Source organism: Amphiprion ocellaris, chromosome 17 (assembly GCF_022539595.1).
Source record: "Amphiprion ocellaris isolate individual 3 ecotype Okinawa chromosome 17, ASM2253959v1, whole genome shotgun sequence".
NCBI classification, from domain to species: Eukaryota; Metazoa; Chordata; class Actinopteri; family Pomacentridae; genus Amphiprion; species Amphiprion ocellaris.
The window spans coordinates 32,567,313-32,592,181 of record NC_072782.1 but is presented as its reverse complement, the minus strand read 5'-3'; the positions used below and the strand labels follow the sequence as shown (position 1 = coordinate 32,592,181).

General features: G+C 37.0%; 1 protein-coding gene across 4 annotated transcripts; it reads right to left on the bottom strand.

Moving 5' to 3' along the window:
- Nucleotides 1-151: 151 nt before the first annotated feature.
- On the bottom strand, nt 152-22,554 carry LOC111579349 (transcription factor 7-like 1-A). Of its 4 annotated transcripts, none has more exons than XM_055019330.1 (12): nt 21,373-22,554; nt 21,205-21,274; nt 18,556-18,698; nt 8,002-8,079; nt 4,943-5,060; nt 4,028-4,109; nt 3,338-3,412; nt 2,660-2,782; nt 1,695-1,857; nt 1,497-1,604; nt 1,370-1,418; nt 152-771 (listed from the first exon to the last, which is right to left on the bottom strand). In XM_055019330.1, exons 1-12 carry the CDS (start codon nt 21,544-21,546, stop codon nt 359-361), a joined length of 1,596 nt encoding a protein of 531 aa, XP_054875305.1. In that variant the 5' UTR covers nt 21,547-22,554; the 3' UTR covers nt 152-358. The 4 variants fall into 4 exon arrangements, with proteins under 4 accessions (XP_054875305.1, XP_054875304.1, XP_054875303.1 ...); XM_055019329.1 differs by having other exon boundaries at nt 4,028-4,112; nt 21,373-22,553; XM_055019328.1 differs by having other exon boundaries at nt 1,695-1,860; nt 21,373-22,546.
- Nucleotides 22,555-24,869: the final 2,315 nt, after the last annotated feature.

The window sequence follows — 24,869 nt, the reverse complement described above, 5'->3', positions numbered from 1 at the left end:
TGTTCATGTTGTGTGTTTTTGTTGTGATTTTGCCTCTCTTTGAGGTAAGTTTGTGTCTTACAGTTTGTGTTTTGGTTTCAGTTTCGGTTTGTTCTTGACGTTACTAAAGTTTAGAAGCGTTCCAACATCCCATCATGACGGAGGCAGCAGATCAGAAGTCAGTGAAGGTTTATTAACACAAAGAGGAACCAGAAAATAGATTTAGAACCATCAGAGCCTCGTCTCTAGATCTAGAAAAAGTGACAAAAATACAGCTTGATGACATCAGAGATGCAGTCAAATATTGACCAATTAAACGAGTAGAAAACGTGATGCGTCTATAAAAGCTTAAAAAAGGAGGCCGGTCCTGTGACGTCGCTCACAGCTGATTGGTTCTCCGGAGCGGCTGAGTTAAGGCACCGTGAGCTGCGGATTGGTGGGTGGAGGTAGGAGGCGGGGCCAGGAAGGGCGGCGGCGGTGAGGAGGCGGAGCCACGGCTGGGTTTGGTGGTGAGAGACAGCGGCTGCTCGCAGAACGGAGACGAGGAGTGGCTGAGCTCGGTGTGGGAGGCGGCCGGGGCGGCGGGGGACGCCAGCGCCGCCGTGGGCGTGGCCGGGGAGTCCAGGGAGGAGGCGGGGCTCGCCTGGGACAGGTGGGAGTGTGTCAGGTGGGAGACGGTGGGAGGGTGAGGCCGGCACGTCTGACGGAGCGGACTGAGCGTGTGCGGTGGCGGTCCGTCACGAGGTCGCTTCAGCTGAGGGGAGAAGTCGTCTGCAGGCGTCGCCATGGCAACTGAGGAACAAACAAACACATCAGGTACCTGGGTTTTGTGTGTTTTTGTTGTGATTTTTCACTATTTACGGGCAATTTTATGTCTTTCAGTGACAATTCTGTGTTTTTGTTGTGATTTTACATCATTCAGGGGAAATTTTGTGTTTTGAAGTGGTAACTTTGTCTATTCTTGTGATTTTGCATCTTTCTGTGGTACATTTGCCTCTTTTTTGCCAGATTTTGTGTTTTTTTGGTAATTTTTTTTATCATTTTGGAACAATGTGTCATAATTTTGTGTGTTTTGTCGTGATTTTTCATTTTTTTGTTATAAATGTGCCTCTTTGTCATGATTTTGATTTTGTGTTTGTGTTGTGATTTTTCATCATTTAGGGGCAATTTTGTGCCTTTAAGTGTTTTTTTTGTGTTTTTGTTATGATTTTTCATCTTTTTGTTCTAAATTTGCCTGTGTGTAGTAATATGTAGTAATTTTGTCTGTTTTTGTTGTGATTTAGCATCTTTTGTGGTAATTTCTGTCTCCATGTTGTACTTTCACCTTTTTATTTAATGGTAATCTGGCTGCAGAATGACTGTGGTGTTTCTGCTGTAAACCTGATCTCACCTTCCAGCTGAGCTTCTCCCTTCGCTCTCTTCCTCTTCTTCTTCTTGCCCTGAACAGAACAAACAGCAGACGTGAGCTGATGGAAGCCAGACTCTGTGTTTGTCGGTGTTGGTTTGTTTTTTCTTACGTAGTTGTCTCTGGCCGACCAGCCAGGGTAGAGCTTGGAGTGCACCAGCCTCTCCTTCCGAGCCAGTTCGTAGTATTTGGACTGTTCTTCTTTGGACAGAGAATGCCACTGAGGAGACAACGAGCTGAAGGTTAGTAACTCCACAACACGACTTCTCCTCTGGAAACAGCCTGATCAGTGAATGCTGGCAGAACCCACCCGCTGGCCCAGGATCTGGTTGATGGTGGCGCTCTCCTTCACTTTGCACTGAGCCACCACTTTGGGTCGTTCTTCTCTCATGTACAGCATGAAGGCATTCAGAGGCTTCTTGATGTGAGGCTTCTTCTCGTCCTCTTTGTCCTGCTGGACGTCAGACATCAACCTGCTGCAAGAAAACAAACAGCCAGAGAGAACGTCGATGTACAGATACAGACAGAATGCTGTGAAGACACGAAATATTAGAAAAAAAAAAACATCAGGTTCCTCCTCAGAACATCTGGGTCTTCATCTCCAGGAACTTTATCAATGATCAGAGTTCTACCGTCACACTGGGAATATTTCCAGAGTTCCAGGTCCTTGAAGTCCATAGAGGAGAACGTCCCCTGGAGAAAGTTCTAGAGTAGACCTACCGACAACTGGAGAAAGTTCTAGAGTAGACCTACTGACAACTGGAGAAAGTTCTAGAGTAGACCTACCGACAACTGGAGAAAGTTCTAGAGTAGACCTACCGACAACTGGAGAAAGTTCTAGGGTAGACCTACCGACAACTGGAGAAAGTTCTAGAGTAGACCTACCGACAACTGGAGAAAGTTCTAGAGTAGACCTACTGACAACTGTAGAAAGTTCTAGAGTAGACCTACCGACACCTGGAGAAAGTTCTAGAGTAGACCTACCGACAACTGGAGAAAGTTCTAGAGTAGACCTACCGACAACTGGAGAAAGTTCTAGAGTAGACCTACCGACAGCTGGAGAAAGTTCTAGAGTAGACCTACCTAGAACTGTCTACTCTAGAACTTTCTCCAGGGGACGTTCTCCTCTATAGACTTCAAGGACCTGGAACTCTGGAAATATACCCAGTATGAAGGTAGAACTCTGATGTGCAGTTTGCTCAGATGTATTATTATTATTATTATTATTATTATTATTATTATTATTATTATTAATATTATTTATGTTCCTGTTACCCCGGTTGGCTGCTGCTGCTGCTTCTTGGTTCCTGTTTGATCGACGTTTGGACGACGTTTGGACGAGGAACCGATGACTGAGGAGTCGGAACCAGACGAGGAGAGAAGCTGCTGGAAACCAGACTGACAACAAAACACATGACAATATTCATACATTTATGAACATTTCCAGGAAACTTGACTTCATCTCCAACATTTTTAAGATTATTATCAAAATATTCTGACTTTATTCTTGAAATATTTCACCTGAAAAAAAGAAAAATGAAGAAAAACAGACGTGAATCAAACCAGAAATTAAAACCAAACACTTTTAGAGCCGACAATAAAAGAAAAAGTAACTAGCTTTAGCGGCATTACAGCTAAAAACTACCCACAATGCATCACTCTCTCATTAAACCGTTAGTTCCTCTAGTTTACCTGCATCCTGACTGACCCCTGGTGGTGGATGGAGGTACTGTACGTCACTCTGCAGGTTGAATTTATTAAAAATTCTTTTTATTGCCTTTTATGTTTGTTATGACCTCATAGGTGTTAAATTAAAGCTGTCAAAACATGAAAGCCTACAATAAGAAGTCTGTTCACTGGTTGTTTACAGTTTGTTTACTGTCTGTTTCCTGATTGTTTACGGTTTGTTTACTGTCTGTGTACAGTTTGTTTCCCGTTTGTTTCCAGACTCACCTGGACATGGAGGCGTTCATGGCCAGAGCTGCAGGTGAGAATCCTCCAGCGATGGGATACATGGTCTGGCCCTGACTGGAAAAACACAAACAACCGTCAGATGTGAAGTCCTGGAGGATCCACTGAGGAAGTTTAATGTTTTATTTTAATACACGAATATTTGAGCAGCATAAAGAAGTTGGAGCTCAAGAATTCTGTCCAAGCAGCAGAATATTCCAGTGTAGGTTTGAATAAAAGCAGAATAAATCTGAATGTTATATCTGAATGTAAAACCTGAATATAACGCTTTAAAACGCTCCAGAATAAAGAATAAACCTCAATAAATCACATTAATAGTGACGTTACTCCATCTGAAATCATCAGGTTCTTCTGCTCCACCATCTCTGATGTACTTCAAACTTTAATATCATAAAATAGAAATATTCATGAGGATATCTGTTAATGTCAGCTTAATTTATCAAATACAGAGAAAAATTCAGGTTTTTATCTTTAACGGTTCCTCAGATGTTGTTCAAACAGCCTCAGATTAATGTGAGAAAAAACCTGATGGAAGTGGGTTGATGGGCAGATTTTTAAAAATGTATCTTAAACTATTTGACATATGAATCTACAACTTCACAAACATCTTTATAAATATTTATATTTTACGGTAGAAAAGCTTGATCTGGTTGATATAACAGTCGTACGTACAGCCAGCCCAGAGGATGGTGCATCGGTGAAATCCCTCCTGGTGAAACAGGATAACAGGCAGCGTGAGGCGTCCTGGACACACCTGCTGAACACAGGACAGGTACAGGTGAGTCTCAGACAGGACCAGGAGCAGAGCTGCTGGCTGTGATGAGCTGTGATGAACTGAACTGTGATGAACTGTGATGTGATGAACTGTGATGAACTGAACTGAACTGAAGTGTGATGAACTGTGATGTGATGAACTGAGCTGTGATGAACTGTGATGAACTGAACTGAACTGTGATGAACTGAACTGTGATGAACTGTGATGTGATGAACTGTGATGAACTGAACTGAACTGTGATGAACTGAACTGTGATGAACTGTGATGTGATGAACTGAGCTGTGATGAACTGTGATGAACTGAACTGAACTGTGATGAACTGAACTGAGCTGTGATGAACTGAACTGAGCTGTGATGAACTGTGATGAACTGAACTGAGCTGTGATGAACTGTGATGTGATGAACTGTGATGAACTGAACTGAGCTGTGATGAACTGAACTGAACTGTGATGAACTGAACTGAGCTGTGATGAACTGTGATGAACTGTGATGAACTGAACTGAGCTGTGATGAACTGTGATGTGATGAACTGTGATGAACTGAACTGAGCTGTGATGAACTGAACTGTGATGAACTGAACTGAGCTGTGATGAACTGAACTGAACTGTGATGAACTGTGATGAACTGAACTGAGCTATGATGAACTGTGATGAACTGTGATGAACTGAACTGAGCTGTGATGAACTGTGATGTGATGAACTGTGATGAACTGAACTGAACTGAGCTGTGATGAACTGAACTGAGCTATGATGAACTGTGATGAACTGTGATGAACTGAACTGAGCTGTGATGAACTGTGACTAGCTGCTCACCTGCGTCAGAAGAGAATCCAGGTGAGGCTCTCTGAGGTGAGAAGGCCTCGGGGCTGTAGGACAGCAGGGGATGGAGATGTCCGAGCTGAGGGTGCTGGACGACGGGAACGCTGCTGGACTGAAACACAGCAGAAACCAACAGCAGCTCATCTAAACGGGATGATTTGGATTTAAAAATAAATAAAAACAAGCAGCAGGGTTCTAGAAAAAAAATGTTTAAGAACTGCAAAAAACTGTGAAAGTAGCAGCAAGAATATCATCGTAGTGGATTTAAATACAATGAAAGTGTTGTTTTATATGAACACATTATTAACATTATATATTTACATACATACATTTTTTTCTGATTTGAATACAGTTAAAAATCATCTAATCTTGGGGAAAAATTAATTTCTATCTATGAAAATACAGATTTAAAAAACAAACTTTTAGTCGGGGGCATATTTACAATTTTGGCCTAGTGTTTTTTTTTATTGTCTTTTGTTTTACAATAATATGTCATTTTTTAATGAAATATTATCTGTAATTTTTTTAAAAAATCTGACAAAATAAGTAAAATAACAGTTATCAAAATTATTGTTTGGTGTTAAACATAAATACTTATTTATTCAAATAATAGCAAATATGTGTGTATAAATGAGTGTATATTTTTTCTGATTTAAATACAATACAAATAGTGCAAAATTGGGGAAAAATGTATCTCTATTTATGAAAATACAGATTTTTTTTGTGTGTACCACATTTACAGTTTCCATCTGTGTTTTGTTTGTTAAATATTTTACAGGTAAATTTTTTTTGGGGTGATTTTATGAGATGTTATCCGTCATTAAAAATCAGGAAAAATATGTAAAACAACATCAATTAAATTCAAATAATTATTATTCAGATAATGTCAAATATGTGGGTATATGTGTATATTTTTTATAGATTTAAATACAGTAAAAAAAAAAGTGTGATCTTGGTTAAAAAAAAAAAACAAACAAAACAAAGAATTTCTGTCTATTTTTAGTGTGGACTATATTTTCAGTTTTGGGCTGTTTTGATTAATTTATTTTAATTTTTATATTTTTTTACAGTAAGATGTAATATAATGAGGACAGTTTCTGCCATCTAGAGGCCAACAGCAGCAACTACAGGAAGAAAAAAACCGAACCAGATAATAAATGAAAGAAATCCTCATTAAATGCTTGTTTTTAGTGTAGAAATTTAAATGTCCACATCAAACTTCACTTTTCTTCTGCTCTCAGGTTACTCTGGTTTATTTGGAGTTTTTAACTTTCACCTGCTTTGCCACAAAGAGAAACTAGACGTATCTCTTTTGTTTTGTTTTGCGGTAAAGAAATTCTCCAGAAGTTTAACCAGAAAATTGTTTCACCAGAAAATCAACTGATAATCAGAGGAGTTTATCTCCGAGAACCATCGCATTTTTCATCCGTGAAAGTGGAACAACGGCCACAAATTAGTGAAACTTATCAGATGTAGAAACTGGAATCAAGCTGAGGAGCTGCAGAATAAAACTAATAAAGAGAGATAACAGCGTTTCAGCTTTGAACAGACAATTATCTAAAGAGCTGCAGAAATTAATGGAAAGAAATTAATAAAATCTGCCAAAATAAACCAGAATATGTCTGGTTTTATGTACGTAACTGAAAATATTCATGGTATGAAGGTAAAACTTTGCATTATTTCATTAAATATACTAAAGTTACTGTAGATATAAATAATTGGATTGTGTGAGAGATTTATTAAATGCATTTAGTTTGTTGTAACCTGCATTTTTGCTTATTTTTATTCTCCATTTACCTCTTAAATGTGTTTTTTACTCACTTTATGTTCCTTTTACAAACTGTTTTGATGCTCTTTAGCTGTTATTTAAAGAAATCTGTATTGCTTTGTTGTTAAAATGAACTTTTCTTAAGGATTTAATTTCAACACAACACAGGATTTTGAAGGGAAAAAAATCCTCTATAAAATACAGATATTTTTGTTTAATGTGGATCATATTTACGGTTTAAATAATAATAATAGTAATAATAATAGTAATAATAATAGTAATAATAATAGTAATAATAATAATAATAATAATAATAATAATAATAATAATAATAATAATAACAATAACAATAATAATAATAATAATAATAATAATAATAATAATAATAATAATAATAATAATAATAATAATAATATAGTGCTTGTTCTGTGATTTTATTAGATGTTATCTGTAATTTAGAATATCTGGAAAAAAATATGTAAAATAATACTTAGAAAAAAGATTTAAAAATAATAAATAATGATAAATATGTGGATATATATGGGTATTTTTTTCTGATTTAAATACAGTAGAATTAGTGCAACATTGGTGGAAAAAAATTATTTCTATCTATAAAAATACAGATCTTTTTTTTTATTGTGGACCATATTTACGTTTTTTGTGTTTTGTTTGTTAAATATTTTCCATGTAAATTATTAATATTTTTGTGATTTTTACGAGATGTTATCTGTAATTTATTGTGTTAAATATACAAGTTTTTTATTCAAATAAAGGTAAATATGTGTATATATGTGTGTGTATGTGTGGAGACTTTTTCTGATTTAAATATAGTAAAAAGAAATGTGTGATTTTGGTAAAATAAAAATGTTTTTTAAAAAATGAATTACTGTCCATGAAAGTAAACATTGCTTTTGTTTCTGGAAAAACATGCAAAAGTAGAATTATAAACATGATCTTAGTTTTTAAAGTTAAATTTTCCTGCAGGTTACTACGGTGTAAAACTGCATCTCTGGGGAAAAAAGAGGACAAAACTAATATTCTGTAAAAGCTGCAACACATTAATCTGTTTATATCGACCATAAAAACAACTTTTAAGAGTCATTTTCACACCTTTTTTAGAGAATCTGGCCAAAATCTGCAGCTGAAACTATGAATTTACTGAATTTACATGAGTGAGGACTGAGTCAGGATCAACTTCACAGCTGATACAGTTACAGATATTTCCCATAATCATGATTAAACACCAGAGCAGAGATGGTTCAGTGATAATTAAAGCAGGTGTTACCAGGTGAGTCGGAGTCGTAGAGTCTCTGATCGCTGATCTTCCAGGAACGTCCAGCAGAGGCCACTGAAACGGGAGATACTGTGGAGAAAAGAGACAAAAATACAAACTTCCATCAGAAAACTACAAGATTTATGGATTATTAGCTAAAATAATCTGAATTATTTAACTCTGGATCCAGTTTAACTGAGCTAGAAGTCGGTCTGAAACTTCAAAATAAAAGACTAAATTCATCTTTTTATTAGTTTATTCCTCTAATCTGATAATTAATAAACGAACGTCTCCTTGTCCATGAAGACACTTTGAGACACGTTTAAGGAATCATTTATTATTCTTTAATGCATTATAAACAAACATTAACACCACAACCAAACAAACCCTCCAGCTGAACTAGTTGTCTCCAGTTTACTTTCACACAGAGAAAAACTCTATTTTCTGAATGTTTACTGGGAGTCTGCACCAAACTAACTGATAAAACAGCAGCAAAGTCACACAAAACTACTTAAAAACTAAACTAAGAGCCACAAATCATCAACAAAAAGAAGGAAAACAACTACAGAGACACAGGAAAAGACTAGAAATAGAAATAAAATCTACCAGACAAAGATAAATAGAAGCAAAATGAACACAAACAAATGTTAATTCAGTGTAAACTGAGATATAAACACCTGAAAGACACACAAAAATCAAATATGACTGCTGGGAGGCGGTAAAAGATGCAAACTAATAAAATGAAACAAACACAGACACAGTTATAAAGAAGACTTAAAGTACAAGACTTTTAATTAATAAATATGAATGTTTTTATGTATAAACATGTCAAAACCACCACTATAAGATGTTTTATGCTCAGTAAAACCAGAGAAACAGGAATAAAAATCACTAAAAATGCGAGAGATTATTAAAGTTGTATCTGACTGAATGAGGGGTTTTGTTGCTGTAATTATTATTATTCCTCATGTTTATTCCATCCATTAAAAGCTGCTGTTAAACGTGACTGAAGACTAAAACAGGAGGGATGAGATCAGTCATGTTTACATTCCTTCAGACCTGCAGCAGGAAGAAGCTTCACCTCCACCTGAACACCTGATCAGACCTGAACCTCCAGAGCCTCCTGCACCTAAAACTCACATAAACGCCCTCATAGGGGGAAAACAAACACTCTGGAGGCGTTAAATCTGCACCTCAAAAATAGACTAAATACCCAGAAGTTAAAGGAACACTGAAGGATTTAAACATTTTGAGAAGAGGTCAAGAATTACTACTGGATCTGCATCTGAAATAATATAAATACTAGGGCCGGGACTTTACTGTGTTCATTACAATTAATTAATTACAGAAAAATAACGCACTAAAAATAAATATTGCATTGAATCACACCTTTCTCAGTTCGTTTTATGTCTTTGTGTGGTTGTTTTGTGTCACATTTTAGTCATTTTATGTGTTTTCTAGGATTTTGGTCACATTTTAGTCATTTTACTTGTTTTTGGGGTTCTTTTTAGTCTCATATTCGGCATTTTTACATCTTTTTGTGGCTGTTTTGTGTCACATTGTAGTCGTTATACATCTTTTTGTGGCTGTTTTGTGTCACATTGTAGTCGTTATACATCTTTTTGTGGCTGTTTTGTGTCACATTGTAGTCGTTATACATCTTTTTGTGGTTGTTGTGTGTCACATTTTAGTCATTTTTCGTGTTTTCAGGATTTTTTTGTCACATTTTAGTCATTTTAATGTCTTTTTTGGGTTGTTTTGTGTTACTTTTTAGTCATTTTACATCTTTTTGGGTTGTTTTGTGTCACTTTTTAGTTGTTCTACATCTTTTTAGGGGCATTTTCTTGCTATCTGTATTCATTATTTTTAACACAGTGGAGAAATAATATCCTATTATTGCTGCTAATGTGTTTTTATTTTTATAAATAAGAAGCAAAATGAGTTGAAAAAGATGCTGTAGCTGTTGCCCGAACATGAAGTTTGAGGTGGAGCCCAAAACTTGACAGGTTTTGTTCCAGGAAGCTTTGATAGAAGTTACTGAACAGAACATATTTCTATAATATTCTACATCTCCAAAGACCGACATGAACGTTTGCAGCCTTTCCGCTCTCTAAATGTGCTGCTAAGCGGTTTACAGCTGTTTCTATTTACGTCCAGCCAACAGACTGAGTTTATTTCTGTTCTGTATGTTTTACTGTGGATGTATGTCGGAGGCTCGGCTGCACATCCTCCTGGTATTTTAAGACTCGGAGGACAATTCTGGGATCGTCCAGCCTTTAACTAAACAAGCAGCTTTGTCAACAGAAACCTTTTTACAGAGTGAGTTATCTCATCTGTGCTCAGGCCTCCTTCATTCTTTCACTGCTGCTCAGGTGTGACGCTGCCGAGTATCTGCATGACCGAGTCCACCTCCACCCAAACCTTCTACAATGCAGCTACAAGACCCAGTTTCACCTGGTCGGCTGAGCAGGAAGCTCATTAAAGTGACTTTTAGTGGATTTAAAGGATAAAAACACGGCAAGTAAAAAGAACAACACACAGGAATAAAGGAAACATTCAACAGAACGAGTCCACAGACGTCCAACAGGTGATTAAAACACAAACAACACACTTACTGGATATAAAATCGCAGACAGAACTGAAGTAAGTCAAATAATTGGGTTTTAAATCAGCAAATTAACCCTCTAAACGTCCTGCAGTGGTTTCTGTTTCCACAGAACAGAAAGGAAACATCCACAAAAAGATGGAAAACAACTTCTATGCGACACAAAAGGTTTTTTTGTTCCCGTCACATTTTTTCTCACTGTGGACTCATTTTACTGCATTATAAAGTCCTGCACCATGCATTCAGAATTTGTCTCCATACTTGATTGAAATGAGTCCAAAGTTGTCCCTAACGGCATTAAACTTACTGAAGATTACTCAAAATGACTCAAAGCTTGTCCAGAATAACTGGAAATTGTCGAAAGCTTGTCAAAACATGTTTAAAATAACTTACAAAGTGTTCTAAATGAATCAAACCAGTGAAAAATGAGTTGAAACTTCCAAACAATGACTCAAAAGTCCTGAACCTTCATGGAAACAGCAGCAGAGTAGAAAGGTAGAATACCTAAAATCAGTTCTTTGTTGTTCTTTTAAAAAAGGAAAAAGTTCAATTCATTTAATTATTTATTTTATAAGAAACTAAATAAAGACTGGAATCAACGACATGTTAAAACTCTGAATTAATGTTGTGTCCTCATCCTGTAGATGTTTTTCTATCTCCATGTTTCCTCTCTGCTCTGCTCATCTTCAGTAGAAGATGTTTCACCATGCTGGATGGATCTCCAACAACTTGCTGCTCTGTTCTGTGTTTCTGAGCCGAGCTGCACTTCACTCTCACTCTAACTGTCCAAAACACCTCAAAAACTGTCCAAAATGACTAAATATTTGTCTCAAATAACTTTGACGATAGAAAGATGTTTCACCATGCTGGATGGATCTCCTCTGTTCACTGTTTCATGCTGCATTTATTTTATTAAATCACACATGTAGAATGAAGTGATTTTGATGATTTTAAACCCAGATTTGATTGACTTTTCTCCATGGAGCCACATGTGACACATGTTAAGGCAGGTAGAAAGTTAAAAACACGTCTGTTGTTCCTGTTTTTAGGGTTTCTGGTTGATAAATGGAGTCCTTTTTAAAAAGAAAACATGCATTTTAAGCCTGTCAGCAGGTTCTGAGGCTCAGAGGGTTAATCTACACCTACTTTGAACACTGATTTCTTCCTTTTGTATTTAATAAATAAATAAACTAACTGGTGGTCCTGGTTTGCTTGTTCTGTCTGTACTGACTTTGTGTTTGAACTGCTTTTTCTAACCACATTACTTTGTGTTACGAGGACCTGAAGGTGTTCAGTTTAGACGTTTCCTGAGGTGAGCAGACAGGTTTCATCTACATGCTGCCTCCTGCCTGCATCCATCAGTAAACACCTGGGTGACGGTTCAGGTAGCGTCCAGGTAAACACTGCTGTTCACCTCCACTGGCTTCATCCTGGCAGGAGTTTATCATCCTCCTTCCTCTGAAACGCCGAGAGCAGAGCTGATAACGCCCCACTGAGGGAAGATAAATGAGCTTTTACTCCTCAGATAATCACCGAGTTGGATTTCTGTCCTGAAACGGACATATTTTACTGACTGCAGTTAAAATGGGCTCATTTTATTTGTCATATGTGACGTTAAACTGATTATCTTTAGGTTCTTTACACAAGAAAACATATATATTCATAAATATTCACCAACATCTAAAAAAATCACCTCTGACCTCCTCAGAATTTGCAAAATTGGCAAATTTAGTCCACTATGACTCAAAAGAATGTCCAAAATGACCAAAACATTGACCAACACAGTTTCAAAAATGTCCACAATAACTGAAAAAAAAGTACAAAATTACTTTAAAATGGTCAGAAATGACTCAAGAGTTTTACAAAACGAAAAAAAATTTGTTCAAAATTACACTAAATTTGCTCAGTGATTAAAAAAAATCCCCCAAATTACATAAAAATGATTCAAACTGAGGAAAACAAAATGTCCAAAATGGCTTAAAAATGTCCACAATTACTCTAAATTTATCCACAATCATTTTAAAATGATTCAAAGTCAGGAATGACTCGAGATTTCTGCTAAATGAAACAACATTTGCTTAAAGTGACACGAATTTTTGCTCTGTGAAGAAAAAATTTCCCTGAATTACACAAAAATTTGTTCAGAATCACTCAAGAATGGTCAGAAATGGCTTTAAATTTGATCTAAACTGTGAATGACATTAGAAATTGACAAAAATCTTCTTTTTTGTCAGATATTACTCAGAAATTGTTCAGACTGATTCAAAATGCATCCAAAATGAACCAAGATTTTTGAAAACAACAAAAATTTGTTGTCAAATTAACTCTAAGTTCATTCAGAACGACACGATGGTAGAAAACTAAATCACAATTTTATTTAAATTGGTCCAAAGTGACTCAAAATTTGTTCTGGATGAAATAAAAAAAAATAAAAATGATTCAAAAACTGTCTAAAGTTATAGAAAACATGCTGGTAAACAGAAACCAGATTTAGTGTTTCGACTGTGACTCCTGGACGGATGGAAAACTGATTTCTGTTTTTGTTGTTTTATGTCTCATTCTAGTGTTTGTTGTAATTTATTGTCTTGCTTTTGTCATTTTGTTGTCTTATTTCTGGTGTTTTGTGTTTTATTTTTTTTCATCTTTTCATGTCCCGTTTTTGTCATTCTGTTTTGTTTTGTTATTTGTGTCTTGTTTGTCAAATTTTTTGTCTCTCTTTTGGCTTTTTTTGTGTCATTTGTCAGATTTTTGCTCATTTCGTGTCGCACTTTTTAAAATTTTGTTTCTCGTTGGTGTCACTTTGTGTCTCATTTTTGTTGTTTTGCGTCTCATTTTGTCTCATGTTGGAACAAAAACCAGATGTTCAGACTGTGACACAGATGGATATAAAACTGATCTGGTGTCAGCTTTTCCCAGAACTCAGATGTGCTTGTCTTTCATCAGAAATCGCTCAAAACGTCATGAAAGATGTCCAGAACTACAAAAGAAATCATTAAAAATTTGTCAGATTTTGTCCAAAGTGACCCAAATTTATCCCCAAAAATAAAATGACATAAAAGGTCCAAAATTACAAAAATAATCATCCCATATTTCTTAATATTTGTTAAAAAAAAAAAAGACTCAAAAATTGTTCAAAATTACCCAAAGTTTGTCCAAAATGATAAAAAAAAAAAAAAAAAAAAACTCAAAATGACAAACGTTTCACGAAAAGACTCAGATTTTGATTAACTTTAGTCTGAGAAATCTGGATGGATTTAAACTGATCTGGTGTCAGTTTTTCCCAGAACTCAGATGTGTTTCTCCTCCTAAATGTCATGGTTCTATCTGCTGGACTGATGAAGTTCTGAGGCTCAGAAATGATGGAAAAAAGTCCATTAAAAAGTGATAAATCTGGACCCACCTCTATGGAACTCTGGAAATACTCACAGTAATTATAGTTTATTAAATTTACTAAAGTTATTGTAGCTTTGGCTGATTTTTCATCTGATCATTAATCAATGATAAAATCGCTGGTTTTCAGCTCAGACACTAAATCTTTGGTGAGTGTCGTCTGATTTGACAGATTAGTGATTCGTCTCCTGGTCTGGTTTGCTTCCAGAGTGTTTCCTGTGTGGATTTAACTAAAGGCTCTGCTCAACCTGCTCATGAAAACACCTGCATTCCTCAGCTTCACCTGCTGCTCGTTGTTGGGCTTATTATGGTCTGAATGCAGCTAAAGCAGGACTCCACCGGGGCATCGTCACGACTCATTATACCCCACAAGACGTCCAGCAAACACACTTTTCTCTCTTTCTCCACCCAAAACACAACGTCTCCTCCACCAGCGTGAACATGTGGAAACAAAACAAAGACTTAACTCAGTCCCAGAAACAGTCTTTAGTCATTTTCTACACAAATAAGAGCTTTTTAGTGAAGATAAAACCATGAACAAGACAGATGTAAAAACAAACACCTGACATGACAGTGTGTGGTCGGGAATATGAACATCTGAAAGGTGTTTTATCTTTAAAAAACTGCCACAAGTACACCGTTTGTCACAGTCAGAAAGTGGAAAAGTACAACAAATGATCAGATTTATAACTTTGCTACATGTGGAGTACAGTTTTATCCAGAACATAAACCAAAATCTGAGCTTAACATCTGAAAATTTCACCAAAATCACTTAATTCCCCTCTTTTCTTGTTAAAAAAAAAAAAAAAAAAAAAAAAAGCTAAAAATAAGCTACAAGATTCTGGAAAAACAAAAGAAATCTGTGCTCTTCAGTGCAACTAAGAATCCACGACTCAGTTTAACTGCAGGCAGTGTTTCCACAGAGCAGAGACAACCACAAGATGTAAAACAATTCAAATGTGACACTAAACAACCACAACAAGATGTAAAACAATTCAAATGTGACACAAAACAACCCCAAAAAGAAATAAAAAAACTAAAATGTGACAAAAAAAATCCAGAAAGACATAAAATAATTAAAATGTGGCCAAAAACAAGACATAAAACAACAAAAATGAGACGCAAAACAACAAAAACAAAACTCAAAATGACCACAAAGAGACAAAACTGTCTCAGCAAGTTTGTAGAAGCTGTAAAAACAGTTAATTATCTGTAGTATGTGGAGACAACATGTGTTTTCCAGTGTTGGGAACATGGGACATGCTGATTCCTATTTTATTTACAAGTTTATATAATAAATAATTACATTTAATCCACTTTCTAACTGGTTTCCATCATTCTAACTGAGTCCTGCTGACAGAAGACATTTCTGAGTTCCCTCTCCTATAGTTAAAAATACTTTTAATCTACCAACTAAATCATGAAATGTTGGTTTATTATAATTCTGCAGACTCACAGACTGAACACTAAAAACAACACATGCTCTAATAACTAAAAATAAACCAACATGACCTGAGTTCTGCTGCAGTTTATCGCCTGTTTTTGCTCCACAACAACCTTGAGGCTGAGAACACCAACTTTCCTCTGCAACAACATTTTATTTTTCTGCTTTAAATGCTCTTTAATTCCTCCCTCTGCCAGAGAGGCAACTTTCAGATTAGCCGGCGTATTACAGCGTCCTCCGGCCTCGCTGTAATCCCGGCTCAGCCTCCAGAAAACCTGGAAATTGAGCAACACGCTGCCGATCCTGCTGAGCGACCGGCGGCTGAAGCTAATCTGCTGCTGGGTGACGGCTGGAGCTGCAGGACTGTGTCTGGACCTGCCTCACCTCAACACAATCACTACACAAACAGCACACAGCTGGAGAATAACACAATCACTACACAAACAGCACACAGCTGGAGAATAACACCCAGCGCTAACCAGGAAATCTGCATGACGTTTAAACTGACTGACTCTGCAGGACACGGAGTTTAACACGGTTGTACTGATTTATGTGGAAACTGGGAGATGTGCTCACCAGAGTTTATATCACTCTGGTTCCTGAGCAGTAAATGTGATCCACATTCAGCTGGTTTAGAAACAGACTGAAAGTTTCTCCACCCAAAACACGACGACTCCTCCACCAGTGTGAACATGTGGAACCTGCAGCTCACAAAACAAAGACTTAGCTCAGTCACACAAACAGTCTTTAGTTATTTTATACACAAATAAGAGCTACAAATTCAGTTTTCTATTCAACTGCAGGCAGAGAGGAGACGGCCTCTAAAAGACGTTAAACGACCACAGAAACAATGTAAAATTAATAAACTGTCACATAAAGCAACCCCAAAAATATGCAAAACAATTCAATTGTGACTTAAAACAACCACAAAAAGCCATAAAACAACTAAAATGTGTCACAAAATGACCACAAACAATGTAAAACAACTAAAATGTGACACAAAACAACCTCAAAATGACGTAAAACAATCATATAAACAATGTAAAATAACTCAAATGTGACAAAGTAATCTCAAAAAGCCATAAAACAACTAAAATGTGACTCCAAACAATCACAAAGCGATGTAAAACTAATAAAATGTGATGCAAAACAACCACAGAAAGGTGTAAACAACCATATAAACACTGTAAAATACAGAAAGTTATTTCCTACAGAGAGACACAAGTAAGAGGTTTTCAGTGAAGAATACCTGGATAACACTATGAACACCACAGATGTAAAAACAAACACCAGACATGACAGTGTCTGGTCTGGAATATGAACGTCTGAAAGACGCTTTATCTTTAATAAGCTGCCAAAAGTACACCATTTGTCACAGCTGGAAACTGGAAAAGCAGAACAAATTAACAGGTTTTCAACTTTCCATACTGTGGCATGTAGTTACACCAAGAAAATAAACAACAATCTGAGCTTAAAATATGAATATTTCACCAAAATCACTTCTTTCAACTCATCTAATGTAAAAAAAAAAAAAAAAAAGCCATAAATAAGCTACAAGATTCTGGAAAAAAATAAATCCTGTCTTCTTTGGCGCAAAAAAGAATCCATGACTGACTCAGCTGTGACCAACGGGGGAAAAAAATCTGACTGTTTTATTGAACTGCAGGCAGTGTTTCCACAGAACCCACTCCACAGTTTTAACCAGCTATAAGAAGCAGCTTTAACCAGCTTTAATCAGCTTTAACTAGCAGCTTTAACCAGCAGTTTAAACCAGCATTAACCAGCAGTTTAAACCAGCTTTAACCAGCAGTTTAAACCAGCTTTAACCAGCAGTTTAAACCAGCTTTAACCAGCAGTTTAAACCAGCTTTAACCAGCAGTTTAAACCAGCTTTAACCAGCACTTTAAACCAGCTTTAACCAGCACTTTAAACCAGCGTTAACCAGCACTTTAAACCAGCTTTAACCAGCAGTTTAAACCAGCTTTAACCAGCAGTTTAAACCAGCTTTAACCAGCACTTTAAACCAGCTTTAACCAGCAGTTTAAACCAGCTTTAACCAGCAGTTTAAACCAGCTTTAACCAGCAGTTTAAACCAGCTTTAACCAGCAGTTTAAACCAGCTTTAACCAGCAGTTTAAACCAGCTTTAACCAGCAGTTTAAACCAGCTTTAACCAGCAGTTTAAACCAGCTTTAACCAGCAGTTTAAACCAGCTTTAACCAGCAGTTTAAACCAGCTTTAACCAGCAGTTTAAACCAGCTTTAACCAGCAGTTTAAACCAGCTTTAACCAGCAGTTTAAACCAGCTTTAACCAGCAGTTTAAACCAGCTTTAACCAGCAGTTTAAACCAGCTTTAACCAGCAGTTTAAACCAGCTTTAACCAGCAGTTTAAACCAGCTTTAACCAGCAGTTTAAACCAGCTTTAACCAGCAGTTTAAACCAGCTTTAACCAGCAGTTTAAACCAGCTTTAACCAGCAGTTTAAACCAGCTTTAACCAGCACTTTAAACCAGCGTTAACCAGCACTTTAAACCAGCGTTAACCAGCACTTTAAACCAGCTTTAACCAGCAGTTTAAACCAGCTTTAACCAGCAGTTTAAACCAGCTTTAACCAGCACTTTAAACCAGCTTTAACCAGCACTTTAAACCAGCTTTAACCAGCAGTTTAAACCAGCTTTAACCAGCAGTTTAAACCAGCTTTAACCAGCAGTTTAAACCAGCTTTAACCAGCAGTTTAAACCAGCTTTAACCAGCAGTTTAAACCAGCTTTAACCAGCAGTTTAAACCAGCTTTAACCAGCAGTTTAAACCAGCTTTAACCAGCAGTTTAAACCAGCTTTAACCAGCAGTTTAAACCAGCTTTAACCAGCAGTTTAAACCAGCTTTAACCAGCAGTTTAAACCAGCTTTAACCAGCAGTTTAAACCAGCTTTAACCAGCAGTTTAAACCAGCTTTAACCAGCAGTTTAAACCAGCTTTAACCAGCAGTTTAAACCAGCTTTAACCAGCAGTTTAAACCAGCTTTAACCAACACTTTAAACCAGCTTTAACCAACACTTTAAACCAGCTTTAACCAACACTTTAAACCAGCTTTAACCAGCACTTTAAACCAGCTTTAACCAGGCTTCTTACCGTGCGGCCGCCCGGTGCCAGCGCTCCGTTAGCGGTGAGGTAGGGGCTGCAGAGGTTCCCCAGGTCTGGGAGCATGAAGAAGGGATAACCGACGTAAGGAGACGGCTGGAACAGACCTCCATCCTGCTGCTGCTTCCTCAGAGCTGAGGACAAACAGAATAAAACAACCTGAACACCGAGTTTAGGGTAAATCTGACGGAAAAGACGTTGTAAGATCTAATATTTCCCAAAAGAAAGTCTAAGAGTTCCTCAGATATTGATGTTCAAACAGATTCAAATGTGAGAAGAAACCTGATGAAAGTGGATCAAGAGGCGACTTCTACACAAACATATCTTACAATGTATTTGATAAATGAAGCTTGGATTTCACAAATACCATTTTAGATATTTATAGTTTATGATATTAAAGTTTAAATCAACTCTGAGACAGTTTGAGCAGAAGGAACCTGATGATGTGAGATGGAATAACCCAGTACAGGTATAAATACTGAGGTGTTTATTGTGCGATTATACCAGAGTAACTTATTTTTAAGGGTTATCACCCTACAAAAGTTATAGAAAATACAACTAGAACTAAATATATTAACTATATAAGGAACTTATGGGTTGTTCTAGGGCAGCTGGAACCTTTGAGCAGGTTCCTTCTGCTAGAACGTCCCTGTAGAACCTCTTTAAGGTTGTTTTTAGGGGAGAAAGAAGTTCGGCTCAGAGGTCTCAACACTGGCTGATTAAATGAACATGACAAACCTCTGCTGTTTTATCTCATATGTGCTCATAGAACTAGAGTTTTGGTGCATTTATTAGTTCCTGATATGAGCTGAAAGTGTCGATTTGCTGCAACTTGATCCCAGAGGATCAAAGAGGAATTATTGTGGATTTTTTTGAAAGACAAGTGAAAATATTTTGCAAAAATGCTTAAAAATGTGAGGTGCTGCAAGTTTACAGAGCATTATTTGTAAAAACCAGCATGTCTGATTGATTTAAAGCATCATAACATGACATGTGCGTCTGAAAAGCCCTTTAAAGTTAATTAACACGAGGATCAGTTGGGTTATTATGCAGAGAGCAGTTGTTGTTGTTGTGCAGCTTGTAAAAGCAGCTATAAAGTCTTATAGCTGGCGGCTCTGCAGGGAACTGGCAGAATAACTCTTACTGCACCTCAGGTTCTGGGAAATGAAGGTTTCACTGCATTTAAGAGCTCTTAATACCACACAGAGCACAGTTTAAGACCGACTTCAGGCTCAAACCATCACATAGTGTAGTTTAGGGGTTAAAATTATTCACCAGCTACAAGAATTTATCAAGATTTAGAACTTTACAGCTCAATTATTTAACCAATAATGATGAATTGATCAGTTTTTGGTCTAAAATGTCATAAAATGTTGAAAAATGTTGATAAAATGTCTTGTTTAGTCCACAGATCTTCAGTTTACTGTCATAAAGGAGGAAAGGAACCAGAAAATATTCACATTTGAGAAGCTAAAATCACTGAATTTAGACTGTTTTTAAACATTAACATAAACTTACTTAAACTAGTTAATCACTTATCAAAATAGTGGACAATTGATTAAATAGCCGATAACTGATGAATTATTACTCACTAACAAATAGATTAAACAATAAAGAAATAATCTACAGCTTTGTTTTTGAAATACAAGGAGTTTATTTTACAATTTCTATATCGGACTTCTTTCAAATTTGATAATTTAGTTCATAAAATGTCAAATAAATCATCAAAACATTGACGTGACAGAAAAGTAACGTCTTCAATTGTCTTGTTTTGTTAAATGATAAGTCAAAACACTCCAGAAATACTAGTTTTTACTGAGAAAAGAAGGAATCTGACTCATTTCAGAAGCTGGAAAAATGACTGGAACTAGTAATCAATAATAAAAACATGAAAAATAAACAGAACTTAACTTTTAATACACATTAAATGACCAAAATCAAACTGTATCAGAGAATCTATGAAGATATTGAAGTCATAATTTTAGCAGAACTGAAATTATGACAATTATTATTAAACAATTCTGACATGGAGACAGGATGGATTAGAATCTAACAGCAGCCACAATGTTCTAATTTTACTGTCTGTAAAGTTGATTATTATCACACATGAACAGAATTTTCACTGTTTAGGAAATCATAAATAAACACAATAAACTTCTGTTCATTTTGCTGTTTGCTTCTGCATTTTTGTGCATTAGAAATATAACTTTTAATACAATCTTATCTCTGTGAATGATAAATATCACATGCATTCTGCAAAGTTTAGGGCTTTTTTATTCACATCTTTCAATGTAAGATTCATTTACTGTCACTTCTTGTGTATTTGCACACATAAAAAACACAATGTTCAAGATGTTCTGGTTTTCTTGGATAATTAATGATAAAAACAAAGCTTGAGTCACGTGTTTTGTCATTTTCTGTCATATTAATTTGATTGTTTTGGGTTTTTGCTATAGCAATGCTTCATATTTAGGAGAATACTGAAGTTTTAATGAATCCCAGTCCTGTTCCGGATTACCTGGGACTCTTTAAAGCTTCAATATTCCGGATCACCTGTGTGGAAAGTTTTTACCTGCGTGGGTTTCTGCGCCTCTGAGACCCACAAAAACACGAAAAATATCCCCATAAAAGTCTCCCTACCTTCCTCAAACAGCTGGCTGTGTCTGGCCCGGTTCTCCACATCTGCACCGGGCTTGGTTCGCCTGTCCGCCTGCGGGAGAAGCACACACACATCCCGGTGAACAAAAGCACGCAGCAGCCGGTTGCCGCCTGCGGACAAACTTCCCAACTTCACCCGCTTCAACTCACCTCCGAGTCGGACCCGCTGTTGGTCTCCGACTCGTTGACCAGACTGGACTTGACGTCGTCCAGGTCCCGTCCGGACACGTTCCGCTTCTCCTCCTGCTCGCCCTCGTCCTTGAAGGGGATCAGCTCGTCGCTGGCCCCCAGGTCGTCCCCGTCCTCCCGGTTCAGCTGCGGCATGTCGGGACGTTAGCTGCGGCTGAGTTTACACCGAGTTTATGCTAACACGGTCAGTCGGGAAAACAACCGAAAACCACCGTAAAACCGGCACCGAGAGTGTCCAGCTACCGTTAGCGGGCTGACAACTCCTCACAGCCTCCGTCAATGTCCAGTTTTGGGGGACTTTCTAAGTTTTCTTAGTAGATAAACATAAAAACGTCTTTGTGGAAGTAGCTAACAGGCTAGCTAGCTACCTGCCCCGGCAGTAGTGGAATCCTGAGCGGCTCCCGGAGCGACTTTTCTCCGAGAAAACTACCGCAAACTGCCGCAACAGCGACGAGTTATTCGGGAAAACAACCGAAAAACACCGTGAGACCGGCACCGAAAGTGTCCAGCTACCGTTAGCGGGCTGCTGTGTCCTCGCAGCCGCCGTTAGAGTTCAGTTTGGGGGGATTTTTTATCGGTTTTCCCGGTAAATAAACATAAAACCCGTCTTAGTGGAAGTAGCTAACAGGCTAGCTAGCTACCCGCCCCGGCAGTTGCTGGATTCCAGAGCGGCTCCCGGAGCGACTTTCATCCGAGAAAACTCCCGCAAACTGCAGCAACAGCGGCGAGAAAACCTCCAGCCGGTAGAAAAACACCGTCAACACGACCCACACCGACCCGCTCACCACACCGACCCGAGGCAGAAAAGTTCACGTCCCCCTCGGTGCGGTAACTCCGGCGGAGAAAGTCGAGGCCCGTCGCTGGTCTGATGCCCGCATCGCCGCTCCGCTCCGCCGGCGCATAATTCCCACAAACTGCGCTCTTCACTACGACCGTTTCCGCATTTTTGCACAGTTTTGCTGATTCGAGGCGTTTTTTGCGGTGCAGAGGCGTGAGAGCGACTCGGAGGGTTCCTCCACTGGAAGGAGAAGACGGAGCACCGGCCAGCACAGACCCGGGATCAGCGGAGCGGCGGCCCGGAGCCTCCAGCTTCCCCCGAACTACTGATCCCAGAGCGGGAACAACAGGTTGGAGGGTCCGCTGGAGCCGGAGGAGGAGTTACCGGAGAACCGGACACTTTACCGTTTAAAGGAGCAGTCAGACCGTTTAACCGCAGCTGGATCATTACCGGGACAGAGTGGAACCAGAACCACAAACAGCCTAAACCTGAACCAGAACCTGAACTGGGTAGTAAATTAGAATGATTTTACCCAACAAATACCAACAAATAAATAAATAAATAAATAAGAAAGTGGTCAATTTTTCATTTATTTATTTTCTTTTTTAAAATATATATCTTTTTTATTTTGGGGGGAAATCCCAAATGGGCCCGTTTATGATCTGGAATCTGTATTTCCCCATCAAATATCATTAAAATAAATAAATAAGAAACAGACCCATTTTAAATTTTGAAACTAATATGAAAAAAGGTCAAATTAGCTCTCTTGTCCTTAATTTTTATCTTATTTTATTTTATTTCATTTTATTTTTTGGTGTAAACCTCCACTCTGCTTCACTTAGTTTTCAGTCTTAATGAATCGTGGAAAAATAGAGAAACTGGCCTGTTTTGGAAATGAAAACAAAAGAAAAATAAAAACATGAAAATTACCAATCTTTCCTCTTTTATTAACCAAATATTATAATGGGCCCATTTTTTCTTAATTTTATTTATTTATTTTCTTGCTTTGCTTCACACTTAATTTTCAGTGTTAACTGGCACTGGCTAAAAAAAAAACTAAAGAAAGAAAAGAGTCTGTTTATGGTCTTGGTACTAAAGTATAATCTATCTTTGCATCAAATACTAAAAATAAAAAAAATAAAGAGAAAATAAATTCATTTTTTTCATTTTAAGCCTAAAATTTAAAAAAAAAACTAAAATGACTCCAATTTTTCTTTCTTTTTCAAAATGTTCTCACTTTGCTTCACTTAATTTTTAACGATAATAGACAGTAAAAAAAAAGAAGAAATTAGTCTATTCTGGTCTGGGGACTAAAGAATAAACTTATAATGTTTTCAGTTTCCAAAAACATTATAAAACTGGCCTATTTATTTATTTTTATTTGGAAAACCTGTGTTGTTCCTCTTATATTTCTATTCTTAATAGATACTTTAATTTTTTTTCTGTTTAAAACATCACATCCAGACATGCTTTGTGACATATTCATTTATTTTTATTCTCTAATGTTTCTAGGCTGCTTATTTTACATTTTTCTTCAACAATTTTTCCCAAAATTAATCACTAGTCAAGTTCCAAATCCGATATTTCCGGCTCTGAATCACCAACTTGACACTTTATAGAGAAACTCTAACTTTATTCTTATAATAAATAAGAAAACGAAAGAATCTCTCCAGATTTCAGCCTGAAAATCCAGATCTAGTGAAAGTTTGTGACTCTTACAGCCATAAAGAAGTTCAGTGTTTTATAAGATTCCTGTATTTTTCTGATTTGAGCCCAAAAACTCCTGTAAAGGTGGAGATTATTCGGCTCGGTGTTGGTTCCCTGCAGAGAAAGTCTGCTGCTAATGAGGACGAATCGACTCGTAAACTTTCCCTCCGAGTCCTTTTGTCTGTTTCTTTACTCTCTTTGTTCGCTTCGGCCTCCTGCTGATCACATTTATTCATGAGATCTGCAGCAGCAGAGACAGTTTCGGCAGTTTTATCGTCATAATGAAGAACTCAAGGTGGTATTTCAGTCTAAAAACTAAGCTCTGAAAAAAGTCCCACAGAGGAGAAAAATGATAAATGAAGAGTTAAAGAGCAGCAAACCTGATTAAATATGAACTTTCTTTAGCTGGAAATAATTAAAGTTTAACTGTAAGAAACATGTTTTACCTGCCGGCTTTTGCTTTACAAGCAACTAAAACTCTCAGAAAATATTAGTGGAGTAGAAAAAGAAACTAGCAGAAAACAGGAATACTAAAGTAAAGTACAAGTACCTCAAAATTCTACTGAACCCTCTGAACTCCTGGAAGTTTTTTTGCATTTTGTGTCCTCATTTTGTCTCTTTTTCATTCCGTTTGTGTCTCATTCTGTTGTTTTCTGTCTTGTTTTGCCCTTTTGTGAAAATTTAAAGTCATGTTGAAGAGGTTTCAAGTTATTTTGGATGAATTTTTAATCATTTTGGACAAAAGTTACCTAATTTTGGACAAATTTTAATTAATTTCGAACAAATCTTTAGTCAATTTGTACAAATTCCAAGTAATTTTAGACAAATTTGAATCCTTCTGGACAAATTTTGAACAAATGTGGCTTCCCTTTAGACAAATTTTGAATAATTTTGCATAACTTTTGAATTCTTTATGACTAATTTTGAGTCATTTTGTTCAAAATTTGAGTCATTTTGGACAAAGTTCAAGTAA